At 43.3% G+C, this 14,167-nt stretch overlaps 1 protein-coding gene across 1 annotated transcript; it reads left to right on the top strand.

Annotated features, from left to right (window-relative positions):
- Window positions 1-1,667: 1,667 nt before the first annotated feature.
- LOC119377565 (RRP12-like protein) lies at window positions 1,668-12,775 on the top strand (the record flags this gene model as incomplete). The annotated part of the gene is made up of 6 exons (XM_037646972.1): window positions 1,668-1,889; window positions 5,101-5,269; window positions 8,952-9,155; window positions 9,610-9,715; window positions 10,666-10,782; window positions 12,637-12,775. Coding segments are annotated over exons 1-6 (925 nt in total), but the record flags the coding sequence as incomplete, so codon positions are not given.
- Window positions 12,776-14,167: the final 1,392 nt, after the last annotated feature.

The following is a 14,167-nucleotide window of genomic DNA, read 5'->3' as shown; positions in this document are numbered from 1 at the left end:
GCAGGGGCCGGGCCCCCCAGGCCGCATAGATTTCTGTGGCACATGCCCGTTTGTTGGGCTAAGTGTTGCCTTCATTTTTAGTGGACCAGCGGTGAGTAGTGGGATTTACCCAATCTCTGTGGCGCATACCCGTTTATGATGCCCTCAAGCCTTACCACGGATCCCGGACATGAAAGGCTCGTCCAATAACAGCTTCGCTGTTAAAAAGGAAGGCCGGAAAATGCGGCGTCGCTCTAGAGATGCTGACGCGTATGTACCGAGCGGTACTTTACAAGCGGTAGGCGGGCCCAATGTAGCAATAGGGAGTTTTCGTATAGGGACCCCAGAAGTTTGGGGCCCCAAAGCCCTTTGCGTGTGCTCGCTTTGGGTCAAGCAGGAGCCAAGAGTTCTCGAATAGGGTCTGCGGCTCTTTGGTCACTCCCTATTCTAGGTCATTCTAGTCTTGGCCAAGGTCAGTGGGTGCCGTCACGTTTGTTTGACGCAATGCCTCTGGGGCAGGCTTTGGGGCCCCTATTCGGAAACTACCTATAGGTAATGTTGCTACGCTCTTCGGTGTTGTCAATGCACCGTGCGGCGGGGGACCTCTTGTCAACATGAAAGGAGGCGTGTTTTTTATGTGTATCTTGCTAGCAGACGGCCCAAGAGGTCATCGTTGACGACTGGCCGGCGACGTGTCGTTCTCTTGCCGCTGTACGGGTGTACTGCTGCCAGGCAGTAGTGCACCGCATCCCGATATTCCGTGGCAAATGACCACTGCGAAAGGTGCCTGTGCATTTAACTCATCGACCTGGCATAGTTCAATCGGATGCGCCATTTTCCCTTACTCCAAGGTGCACATGCGCTCCTGCCTCTTGCATGCATTATAAATATATTCTGTGGTTTGAAACTGCTGACGATTTTTCTTGCATGCATTTTAAAATATCTTGTGGTTTGAAACTGCTGATGATTTGTTCTGCAAGCTTTTCAGTGAGGTAAGGGGAATCTCTCTCGCAATATCTTTTCGGCCATGCTTTCCCGCGCTTTTCGGTGCTTGCTATCGCTACTGATGACAGCGCCACCGCACATGTGAGCAACTGAACCGACTGAAGTGGCGATGCTTTGTTTATTAAAATTATAAAAATAACAGATATAGTCGTCATTGTGACCTGATTATTTAGCTGTCAAAAAGCGGTTGCAGAAAGATAACAAGATGCTTCTGACCACAGCTTTCATGCAAATGTGCAATGTGAATCTTTGAGGCTATGCTATGGTATATATTGGTGGGAGTCCAAAGCTTGACGCCTTGACGCAGCTACGGCGTTCGCCGCTTGCAATAATAAAAAAAGAAAGGATCTTTAAACTTGTTATTGTCGATGTGCGAGTTTGGAAAATAGAGAAGGCATCCATAGAAAAGCGGACACCCAAACGCGCGTGCCCGGTTTTCTAATGCACAGGTATACTATTAACCTGAATCTTGTGCTTTTGGGTGCTGCTCATGCCCAGATTCAGAAAACGCGTCATGTCTTCCGTTATTTCTAAAGATTGAAACATTTTTTGCTCACGGAACGAGCAGAACAACGGCCTCAAGATCTGCGTAATTTTTATTCAGAAGGCGCTGTCGCTACTGTCGCCGAGGCGTGTAGAGGGAAAGCCAAGCCATGTTGTGATCGTGTTATAGCCAAGCAGTAGCGAAGTCGTAGCCTCCTGTGTCGCCGAGTGGATGTGTCGGAGCCACGTGCGTGCACCATGTCGGGCAAGAGGAGCAGTACGAGAGGCTTTCAAAAAGCCCCTGACCGTAGGGACAAAAACGAACAGAGTTCGCAAAGGCCAGAGCAGTAGCGCGAACCCGAGCCAACGGAAATTTCGTGATGAAGCGAAGAGCAAAGTGTTCGGAGCGTTCCCTCCTAAAGGTTGGTATACCGGGCACGTGCTTTTTGTGTATATAAAACTTCTTTTTGCTTTAGAAAGTATCGCTTGTTAAGTAACTTCTGTAAAGAGTGACTGAAACGTACGCTGCTTTTGCCATTGCATTGGTTTCTTGTGGTGGCGAACATCCTGCAGGACTATCTGCGCAGATGACAGCGTAGCTAGCCTTGCAGCTTGCCCACCGTCTTTCGCGCTGCATAAACGCCATGATTTTTGGACAGCTAGCCAGAAACAAAAGCAAAGAAAACATGAAGTGGTCAAGATCAATGCTGGTGCGAGCAGCATTTTATCTAAAGGGCATTCGTTTTGAAAGGCATAAAGTACGTGCGCTATTACCACTGGTGCGGCGAAATTTAGCCACGCCGCATTTTCCGGCGGTCAAGCGGTCAAATAGGTTGTGCACATAGGATACAGTCTCTAAGGGTGATGCAATTGTCTCGAAATAGGTTGTGCACATTGGGTACAGTCTCTAAGTGTGATGCAATTGTCTCAGTTGCTGTCCCCTATGCATGGTGCATGGATAAATAGGCTATCTCAGGAGCGTAGCCGTAAAATATTTCAGTGGGGTAACCCCCCCCCCTCCCCCAAGAAAAAAAACTGCAATCTGTAAAGATGTCATCCTGTAAGATAAACTGCGGACTGGTAAGCGTCAATGTGTAAATCGTGATGGTAGACTCGTCGTGAAGTGGTGGCCGCAGCGCAAGTCCTGGCGTTGTTAGGTATCAAGTTACAAAGAGCTTGATGCTTAGTGTACCTATTCGGCATGCACTCTGCTTCGCTGGTTTCCTTGCACAGACACACTTCGCCGTTTGACATGTCGCCATTCACAAAGTTTGCAGCCCACTTTGCATCATAGAAGATTCTCTCATGAGAAGAAACCATGAGATCAAACGAAAAAAACCAGCTTACTTACGCGTACACGAGAAGAGAACACGACAGACTCTTCTTGTGTACGCGTCCGTAAGCTGGTTTTTTCGCTTCTTCAAGTATGTACCAAACAGCCCAGCAACAGATTCTCTTGAGATCAACCCTAGTCGTGAAGCTAGCATCCACTTGGAGCACGTAATGCCGGCAGGCTACGCTAGTTTTATGGACAGTTCCCAAGTGTAGTTGTAAATGTGATTGAGTATTCTTTCTGTTGCAGCATTTTTTTATATAGGTGCTCCAACTATTAATAAGAATGACATTTGTTCACAATCAAATTGAAAAAGTTACCTATGGTGCTTTTGGCACCGCCAATCAATGTAGTTGCCTGTGTTACGTTGCTCACCTGAGCTGAAAACTTGCAATTAGTTTATGCCCAGGTGACTTAAATATGTTGGATGGGACGATCAACTGTATGTGTTTCTACATATTGTCAAAGCAGCTTCAGCATCCCTTTGATCCAATTCACCGACCAACCACTGGCCAAGTAGAAGAAAACTAATGCCCACAATGCAAAGCGGACATTCAGCGAAGTTGGTTTGTCTGCAAAACTTCTGGGCACGAGTGCCGTAAAAAAGTTTACTGGGGGCATAAACACAAGTGGTTGGCATGGTGATGCCATCTGATTGTATCAGAGCTCACAGAAACAATTATTACTGTAAACAAAGCTTACATCACTTTGCTGCTGACATATAAGTTTTGCAAGAGTGCATAGTTGCTGTGTTTTACCCCTGTTTTTTGGCAAGAATGCTTGTCGGAACACAGAGGACTGTACCTATAGTTGTTAGATGAAGTAACATGTTGCTACAATCATCTGTAACTTAGTGTTCCTCTAATGACCTTCTGTACACAGTACACGCTGCAAGTAACTTTAGCGAGCTGTTTAACATTCTGGCTCTGTACATTCTGTACAAATAATCACTGAGACCTACTTAAGTGCCTCGACCTGGTCCAGTCACATTTGTGCACTTTCCCATCTGCCCTACATTAGTATGAATGCAAGACAAGGGATGCAGTTCATCTCTGTAGTACGCTGTGCGTTTTCTTGGTGTACCCTCAGTTTTGGCGATTTATCCATTTTTACATAAGCACTTTCTCTTGTATTCTTACCTTAACCTTTATGTCCTGTAATTTTCATGGCTGATGCCCTTATTGAACAGTCTGAAGTGCATGCAAAGAAATTGTGGTTAGTGCATCTTTCCTTCAACTTGTCCCCTGGGCAAAGAAGCTGGTTTTCTGAACTTTGCTGAAAAAATAAAGGTGCTATGAGCTTTTGAATTCATCATTTTAAGACTGCTGGAGAATAGGGTTGGCGGTTACTGTTGGCCACCCTGGTAAAATAGTGTTGCCATAAAGTGCAGTGCAGTTACGAGCAACAACTCTGCTGGCTCACTGAAGCAAGATTCCCACAGAAGATCCTGCCCTCCCTAGGCAGGAGCTTTTGTCGAAGGTGGAATAAGGCCAGTAAAATATGTTTAGTCCTGGTGCTTCTTGTCCAGATCTGGTTCTGCTATTTGTGCATGGTTTCACATGCAACTTACAGAGAAGCAGCAAGACACACCACAAAGCAAAGCCCCTTTATGTTGGAAAGTAGCGACACCCTCCTCTGTGCATCCATTCTCCTCTATTTTCCTCTGATTGCTTTGTCTCCCTCGCGCTGTGCACAACACACTGAGCCCTCCACTGGCGCACACACATTTGTGACAGTGCGACCAAAACTTAACAGGTTCATGCCGGCTGTAGAAATGTAAAAAATAGCCAGAAGTTTTATCATGTTTTCGTGATGTCGGGGTCACCTGATGGGGCGCTGTCATGCACAGCAACCTATCAACGTGGTGGAAGCGCCAGTGCGGCAAAAGAGGGGAGCAAAGAGAGGAGGTTGGTGGCATGGGTGAGGATGTCGCGGCATACTGCTTTCCTGAATAGAGGTGCTTTACACAAAACATAAATGTGGTTTTTAGCTCCTTCACATAACAGCAATGGAAAATGCTTCACTCACTGCACTGAATGTACCAGGAAATGACTAAAACACTGTACTCAAGATGTTACTTTCAACTGTAAGCACTTGCTAGTTGCTATGAAAAGAGTGCTGTGCAGTATACATCTTATGTTTCTCATGCATGTGGTTATCTTACTGAGAGCATTGTCATTTCGTGTTGTCTCATTTCATTTTCTTGCTGTTGGATCGATTTCTGCACAAAATTTCTGTACAGGTATGTTTGTCCATGTGCGTTTCCCCTTTACACAAGTTTCTGCATGTTCTTATTCAAGGCGCTGGAACACTGACAGTGGAGAAACTTCAGCAGCACAATGGCTGTGCTTATGAAGATTCTGTGGTTGGGGCAGACGATGCAGTGGATAAACTCAGCATTGCCGAGACTGAAAGCAATCGCACTGCTGAATCGGACTGGACTCTTGGCTCTATTGTGACAATGAACAGGCAAGCGAATGAGGTTTTTGTGTTTATTCTTATGCATTTCTCTGATGCTGGGTTGTTCTATCACATTGGGAAATTTGGAAACATTAGCAATACCATTTTTCGTAGCAGTTGTGCTGTGTTATCTGCCAATGCTGTGTTGATGTCTGAATTCAGGAATTAAGACCTCAAAGGCAATTAAAAAATACATTTTATCATGCCAGTCTTGCTGTAAGAGTTGTGAATCTGTTTTACAAAATACTACTAGTCTTTGCGTATTCTCGCTAACTGGCCATTTTTTATTTTGAAGTTAAAAAAATATTCTTGAACTCTCTTCGGTGCCACTGTCTTTTTATGCTTCAGAAATTTTAGTCTAGATTTGTATTAAGAAATTTTGTTACCAAAGGCATTTATTGACTGGCATTTGAGCACAAGAAATTTTGTTACCAAAGGCATTTATTGGCTGTCATTTGAGTACCCGCTACTATCTGCAGATGCCTCGTTAAAGAGACACTGAAGCATTTACCAAAAAAAATTGGTTGTATGGCACCATTTAAAAATTTTTCATGCTGTGAGCTCTAAATGCTGCCTAAAATAAGCTTAAAGTAGAGCAAATGTCTATTTTGGCAAAAATAAGCAGCAGGTTCATCGAGCACTACCATGCATCTCTTTACCGCCTATGATTGGGAGGAGCTTCATGACATCTCCTTGAGGGTCCTCAAAGCAACTCGCTGTGCTTCAAAACAAGTGATGCCACCATTGCATGTGTTGTCAGTGTTTTTATTGCTTGACATAAGCACATCACTCTTATTTTGGCTAACTTAATCGCTATGAGTTCTCTGTACAGATGTGCATGTTTGGGCCATGGTCACCCATGGACCAGTAGGTCAATTTTATTCATGCAGGCCAAATGACAGCTTATGATTGCTGAAATTGTGATGCTTGGATCGTGACCGATTTGATCTTGGACCGATCGAACTTGCGGCGCTGTATGTTCTGGCATGCGTCATATGATAATACAGGACACATGCAATGGGGTGTCTGAACAAGTGAGCAGTGCATAGATGCCACCCAGATCCAGTGCTTTGCACGTAGTACATATACCCGCCACAGTGGTCTACTGGTTAAGGTGCTCGACTGCTGACCCGCAGGTCACAGGATCGAATCCCGGCCGCGGCGGCTACATTTTCGGTGGAGACGAAAATGTTAGAGGCTCGTGTACTTAGATTTAGGTGCATGTTAACCCTTTGTGCGACAGCGGGACACATACGTCCCACTTTTCCGTCTGCAGGATAAATTTTCTCCCACATCACCCATTGCAATTAGCACAACGATAAATCACTCATATCTTACCTAAGTCTTCGTATTCTCGAGGAAAAAATCTTTTACCACACTTTCAAAGGGCGGAAGCAGTGTTACAGTGACGTTGAATTTCGATCAATTTTTCATGATAGCTTCGCAATTTTCTTCTTCTTCAGATAGAAAAAGCCTACCCATCTAAATGCCAGATATTTCCTCTTTTTTCTGGTTTTTCAGAGAGGTGATTTTAGCTTCCAGTCATCAGGTGTTTTTGTAAATTTGCGGAATAGCTTGACCGATAAATGCATCAAAACAATCTCCTGCGATATTGCCACGCTCATTCCTCAGCGTAATTGCAGATATTGGTGCGTGGAAATATTTTTCTTGATATCATATACCTCTTTGAAGAGTAGGCGCTTATTCAGGGACAAACAGCTGTACTCTACAATTTCGACAGCCAAAGCAAGGACAGGCAAATGGTTGGTTAATGCGGTGAAGTAAGCTTGTAATAACAGACCACAGCGCTATGACGGCTCAGAAGAGGCGCAGCTGCAGCTGGTGTTCTACTGCTGGAATGAGATCCCCACAACTTTCCTCAGCTCACCTTGAGAAGCGATACTCCGTGCCACTTGCTTCGGCCGTTTCGTCCTAAATACCCGTTGATGCAATCTCGAGATGGTGCCTTCATGAGACAGTGCTTTCCTACTTTTTGAAAACAATTTCATGAGTCAGTGGGACATATATGTCCCACTTTTTTTCAGTAAACTGCTGGCTTGATTTTGATGAAATTTGTTTTATACTATTTCTTTGGAGCTTATATGAATACACCACAGCCAGTTTTATACATGTCATAAGTATAGGCAAACCCACAAAGGGTTAAAGAACCCCAGGTGGTCAAAATTTCCGGAGCCCTCCACTACGGCATCTCTCATCATATCGTGGTTTTGGGACGTTAAATCTCAACAATTATTATTATTATTATTGCATGTACATATGGAAGACTTGGTATTAGCATTCACATCAAGAAGTATGAAATAAACAACTTTGCACGGCGCTTATTCATTTTGCACGAACATAAGGATAAAAGCATCCCTTGGCGAGTAAAAATGTGGGAATAGGGCACTGTCATGATTATTCTGCTGACTGCCATGGGTGGGGACAGCGACGCCATGGAAAATTCTGTTCATTTAACTTGTCATATAGTGCTTGTAATTGACAGGATTAATATTTTCACTTTCATGCTGTGCATTATGTGCAGTTGGTTTTCTTGACTACCCGACACCACCTGAGACAGGTGGTGTCGCTGTTTTTTTGTGCTCTGGCTTTGCAGTTTCAATCTTGCAGGCGGTTTGGTATTGGACGCTGCTTTACAAAACTAGCCCACTTTATACATCATTGGAAGCGATTTTGATTGTGTGAGACACAAACTGTAGCCATTTTTTTTAAATGGTGCTGTGAGCGGTGATGCCAGCAGATTCATCAGCCAAGGGCAGGCTTAAAGGATCGGAGCAGTGAGAACCGGCCAGTAGTACCGCCTCTCTGGTAGGCAACACTGGACTTATGTCTAGCTGTCTTGATGGCGGCCTAGCAACTGCATTACAGATAGGCTTTGCACGTAGTCGCGGTCTCTCAAATCCCCCGAGCACAGCACACTTGCTTTTGTACGTTTGAAGGTCTTTCTCTTGACAGCAGTTACCCACCCAAAAGCCATAGTCTTATCTTTTGAAGAAGTTGCATTTGACAAATTCTCTCAGCCGTAGTTGCTATTTCGGCAAAATGTGCAGAACCTCGGCATGGCATGTCCTTTGTTAACTTGGCAAATTGGCCATGTAGCAAAGGCCGTACAATAACATCTGGATCTGGTGAAAGTGGTATTGTGAGAATCCTTAAATTAAGTTGTACAAGAAAACTGAACGGTGTGCAGCAAGAGATCACCACAAACTATACTACTGATGCTTCGCTAAGCAGCACAAATGGGCACCAACTGATGGCAGCAGTCTCGCTTGTTCCTCATGATGTCACTTCTCTAAGTTTTTCTCTGCTGCCCTCATTCCCTATACCTATGTTGGCTTATAGCGTCGCTGTTTAATAACATGTCATTGATTCCAAACATTAATTAATTCTGAGAATTCGTAATATCTTCAGTGTCTCTTTAATGGAATGATTGCCATGGCAGTGGCCAGAAGTACTTGCGTAGCAAAAGTTTTGAGGCCGTTGGTCACAAAACTGTATATCAGGCTCACTTTTTGCTAAATGTGTGGCAGTTATGCCACCACTACAGTGGGAGAGAAACATAAAGCAAAGTGTTTATTACATGTGGTTGCAGAAATGCTGAAGGTCATGACTGTTGGGCATTCATTCCTATTCCTGCATTTTCATGCTAATTTTTCTTCTGTTCTACTTTCAGACTACTTCACAAGTGGGACCCAACGTCGGAACTGCACAAAGAGATGTTAGCAATGTACAATGCATCAACTGAGATCATAAAGACCAAGGGTGGTCAGCAGACTGATACTGAGTACTTTGCTGTTCTGATGACAACACTAGAAGCTGTTGATGCTGATATTTCGAGAACATCAGCTGCTGCTCTGCTAGCAATTTTTGCCAAGAGGTGGGTGGGTTCATTTGCTGGTTTTGTTAAAGGGGCCCTGCAGGACACAATTGGCTGATTTGAGCATTCTTGTGCTGCATTTTTACCATGGCCATTGCGCGCCGGCACCATGCTTTATGATCTGCTAGAATTAGACAGTAGTGACACTACTGTGCTTGTGGTCACATTAACAGTGTCATGACGCGCACTGACATACATTCCTGCCCCGTTTTTCATCTCTCTCTCCCCTCCTCCCGTCATGTAGCCTTCAGTGCGTTTGTCGTGACGAAAGGAGAGAAAAAAAAAACTAAGTGTGCGACCAATTCGTAACTCCACTTGCACTTGACGAATTCAAAGACATTTTTACAGCAGTCGATTTCTGAGGCAATAAATTTAAAAATTGTTTAGGGCCCTTTTAATTTTGAAGTAATTCTTGCAAATCAACCAATTTATATGTGTGTATTTCACCTTACAGGGTGCCTACTGCTGTTCTTAGGAAGAAGTTTTCTTGGATAACAACCATGTGCATAAACTTCATGCAATCATATGCACAGTCCACACATGTCATGCTGCTTCGTAATGTACGTATATGCAGTGCTCTCATTGGTGTCGATGGTTGCATTAATTGATGCTGTGTTCATGCCAGTGCTTTCACATCATGTTTGCTTTCTACTTTTATTTATTTGTTAATGGTCTGATTAAGCTGTGAACTGGCAGATGAGATTGTGACTGAGGTTTGCGAAGAACCGTATGGTTAATGTTGGAAATGGCATAAGTACTTCGAGGTGTAAATAAACGAATAGCCAACGTTAGCTTGTTTTTCAGGCCTTCCCTTAAAGGGACACTAAAAGTAAAATGATTTTTCTAATATGAGTAAATTTCTCTTTCACAACTCTAAAATTGCCACGCTTGCCACGAGAAGATGCTTGGCAAGTGAAAAAACGCGTAAAAAGAAAATGCGTGTGGCGACGTTGCCTTGAAATTTCCGGACCAAACGCCGTGACGTCATGGATTTGGCATCTACTAAGTGCTACGTAGTGCCTAATCTGTAAAAATGAAGTACATTGCCCTCTTAGGGGGCTATAGACTTAACACAGAAAGTTTAGGGAAATTTCGTTAAGGCAATGATATGAAAAAATACGCTTTGAAATCCGCAACAATTGCTCGCGGAGATTTCGGCGCCAAATTTGAAAACAAGGTTCTCTATTAATAAACCTATGATGGTGAAATTAAAGACATTAGAGTTCTTAGAGTACAATTAATCAATCTAAACCGATTCATTGTGTCACTTTAGTGTCCCTTTGATGCATGTACTACTGCAAATTAACATCATTGTTCAGACTTAAGAGTGGGGCGGTAGAGGAGGGTTATACGAACAGTATGTGCGTTTATCAGTGCAGTTTCCCTTTTTACAAGTTATTCCATGTAAGCACGTACTATTCGTAGAACACACAGCATACATCTGCTTTATTCTGTTTGCACAAATAGTTCTATATCGATAGTGGTAAAATTATTTTCATATTATGTTCAGCTGCTGTGCTTGCTGACTTCATGTTTGAAGTCGTTGGACCTGGCCTCGTGGAGTGAGTCATCTACGCTGCAAGTCTTCAGCTTCATGTTTCCGTACATTGTCCATAGCAGGCCTAAGGTAAGAATAAAAAAGATCTGCCTTTTGTAAATCAAGTGTTAATTAAGCGACCAAACTTGCCTGCATTGTAGTCATATGTGCACTTTTAACAAATAACATTGAAATGTGTGTGACCCGCCACGGTGGTCTAGTGGTTATGCTGCTTGACTGCTGACCAGCAGGTCGCACGATCAAATCCTGGCCGCTGCGGCCGCTTTTTTGAGGAAGGCCAAAATGCTTGTGGCCCGTGTGCTTAGATTTAGGTGCACGTTAAAGAACCCCAGGTGGCCAAAATTTCCGGAGCTCTCCACTACAGCGTCTGTCATAATCATATCTTGGTTTTGGGATATTAAACCCCAACAGTTATTATTACTAATGAAATGTCTGTGCCACCATTGTTATCTGTCAACCTTTTGGCGTGTGGGCCATGGCAAAAAGACTAAACGAAATCTTCCATCTGGGTGCATATCTCAACAACCTTTTTATGTCTGGAAAGCTTATAGTTATCTAGATCTGTATCATAAAAAATGTCCAGCATACAGTGGGGCCTCATGTTAACCTTTTTTTTCTATATACTATGTATGTTTTTTTCAGTGTCAGTTTTCCTTATGCCGTTTTCATGACGTTGATTGCAGCTGTTCAGATGCTCACAGGATAAAGTAAGAGGTTTAAAGTTAAAAAATTTGCTCTTAAATTGAAATACAATGGTAAGGGGCTGAAGAATGCTATTTTGGCCAGCTGAGATTCCTTAATGTGCACCTAAGGCATGGATATAATTGCTTTTAAGCCTACATTGGAGTGTAGCCATGGCAGCCAGGCATTGAACCCCATCAGGGCTTTATTAACTACTGGGCCACCACCACTGGCGATTTTGATTTTGCTAGAGCTACAATATGAGAAAATAGAAAAAATAACCCCGAATTCAGGAGAGTTTGTGCACCAGAAAACCTGCCAGCTAGCATTTTAGGTTGAAATGGCGGCCCAGCATTGTGTGTAGTGAATGATATGGAATGCGTGGGGCATATGCAGTGCTTCGTTTAAAGAAAAATGCATCAGGAGCTTTAAATTCAAATGCGGCAGAACTAATCGTAGCAAATTTTCTTATGAAAATCTGTGTACTTTTGATGGTGATGAAGTCGTGAAACAACTCGTGTAGTAGCGCTTAAATTTGTAGTAGCGCTTACAATGTTTTTGCTGTGGGAATTGTCTTGTCTCAGTTTGTTAAAGCTTCTGTCAGTTTTTAAATACTATATGATTTGTCATTCAAGGGATAATATGTGCAACCCAAGAGGTTGCACATTCTCGTTGCACAGTTGAGATCACTTGTCTGTCCCTTTACTAAATGCATTCACAGTGTGAGCTCAGGGCTGCTGCAACATTACAGCTTTAGTAGTGAGCATCATGGTGTTAGGTGCTCTGGAATATTAAGATTAGGTTTATTTTAGCGTGCATTATAATTGCAAAATTAAAGCCTGTTCTTGTGTTGTTTGTGCCTTGTGTGTTGTGTGCAAGGCTGCTTGTGACATTCCTTAAATCCCCGCATCAGTTTCCTGCAATGCGCATTTGTGTTATCCTCTTCAGTTGTTCAGTGCATTAATAATTTGTGGTGGTTTTATGGTGTGTATGTAGCTCTCTAAACTGAATTGTGGTTTTGGCTACCTAAACCACAGAGTTTAGGATAATTTAGATTGCGGCCTTTATTAGGCTGCACAGTCCGATGATTATTGCGTTTGAGAGAACTGTATGGAGTATTTATTATGATTGATCCTTTCACCGTATCTGCTTGCTATGATAATAAAGATTGTTCGAGGTAAATTTTATTTTTGTACCCTGGTATGACGGTAAGGCTTTAATGAGTTATTTTTTTGCAACTAGCTTCGCAAGTTTGCTCAGAAGCTCATCTGCAGCATCCTGACAAGCAGCAGCATCATGTCTGTACCTGATGCTCCACCTACACATCCTGCAGTACCTGCTCTTGTTTCCTTCTGCCTTCCAGTCATAAAGTCATCGGCAGGTGAGGTTAATTTGTGAAGTCCAAGTTCATGATCTTGATTTGCTTTCGGTCTACAGGTGTCTTGCGACTCCTCTTTGAGGCACGCAAATGTGCTTTAAGTTTAGAATAATTGTCACTGGAGCAAGCATTTCAATAAGTGCCCTTGTGTAAACATTTGTTTCACAAACATTATTTTTTCTCTTCAGTGTTTGTTTTTCCTGCCACTGTTTATCACATTAACCATTCATATTCCTGTGAATTTCTCTCACTCTGGATGTACATGAAGTGTTCAGTTTCCAACATCGGATGTTTATTTTTGTGCACTTTGTTTCACAGACATTCTTTTTGCTGTTCCATGTTTGTTTTTGCTACCATGTTATCACATTGACCATTCATATTCCTGTGAATTTCTCTCACTTTGGATGCTCATTAAAAGTGTTAGTTTGCAACGTTGGGCATTCATTTATGCGCACTGACGACGTTGCAGTGATGTGATTGCAGTGTCGTGGTATTTCTGTTCTACTTCTAAAGTGTGACAAAAATTTGTGTTACAGAACTTGTCAAAATTGAAAGTAGTTCACCGCACAGCTCAAACGCCTGAAAACACAAACCTCATCATAGTTCTTTTCTGCACGCGCGTTACAACCCACAGATCGCGCATCAAACAAGCCGGTGCAGTTGCAAGTGCTGCACAACCAACCAGATCAACATAATGCAACGACACTGCCTTTTCGTCACCTGCGTGTAAAGAGTAATCGGAACTTGGCAGAATGTGGCCGAAAATGACCAACATTTGTTAGAAAAAATGCACTCCCTGGAGTGTGGCGCGCCGCAGCGTTCGATATATTGGATGTTTCGCTGTGCGGGAGTTTGATGTACGTGTGCACCAGCCCTATACTTTTGCATGGGAAATTCAAGGGCATTTCTCAACTGTTCGATATAGCCAATAATTCGATATATCCGAGTTTGATATATCCGGGATCGACTGTATTCTCACATCCCTAGAAATCAGCTTGCCATCACCACGGTCAGGAATGGAGTGGCACTCGTGGAAAATGCGTGCGTATGGTACAGCATGTGCACCGGCAGTGACTGTGCAAGCTGAGTAGCAGGGATGCAACAGCTGCGCCAATTGCGCCAATTTGATACTATTCCTTATTTTTGCGCCAAGCTGAGCCAAAACCGTGAAATTTGTTGAAATTGTGCCGTGCTGCGCCAAAATGCTCAACCAGCTTCAATATTTTCTCAGTTGCGCAAATTTTAGTGAGAAATGGAGGCCACGTTGGTCATCTGCAGCGTGGGCATCATCATCCAATACAGACGTGCAGACCCTAACCCCCGCCGCGAAAGAAAAGAAAAAATGTCAGTTTCACCGCAAGGTTGAAGCAATGAATGCGATAGCAACAAATTGTA

The sequence above is a fragment of the Rhipicephalus sanguineus genome, unplaced genomic scaffold (genome assembly GCF_013339695.2).
Source record: "Rhipicephalus sanguineus isolate Rsan-2018 unplaced genomic scaffold, BIME_Rsan_1.4 Seq495, whole genome shotgun sequence".
Lineage (NCBI taxonomy): Eukaryota > Metazoa > Arthropoda > Arachnida > Ixodida > Ixodidae > Rhipicephalus > Rhipicephalus sanguineus.
Note: the sequence above shows the minus strand (reverse complement) of the source record. Positions and strands in the feature narration are given on the sequence as shown.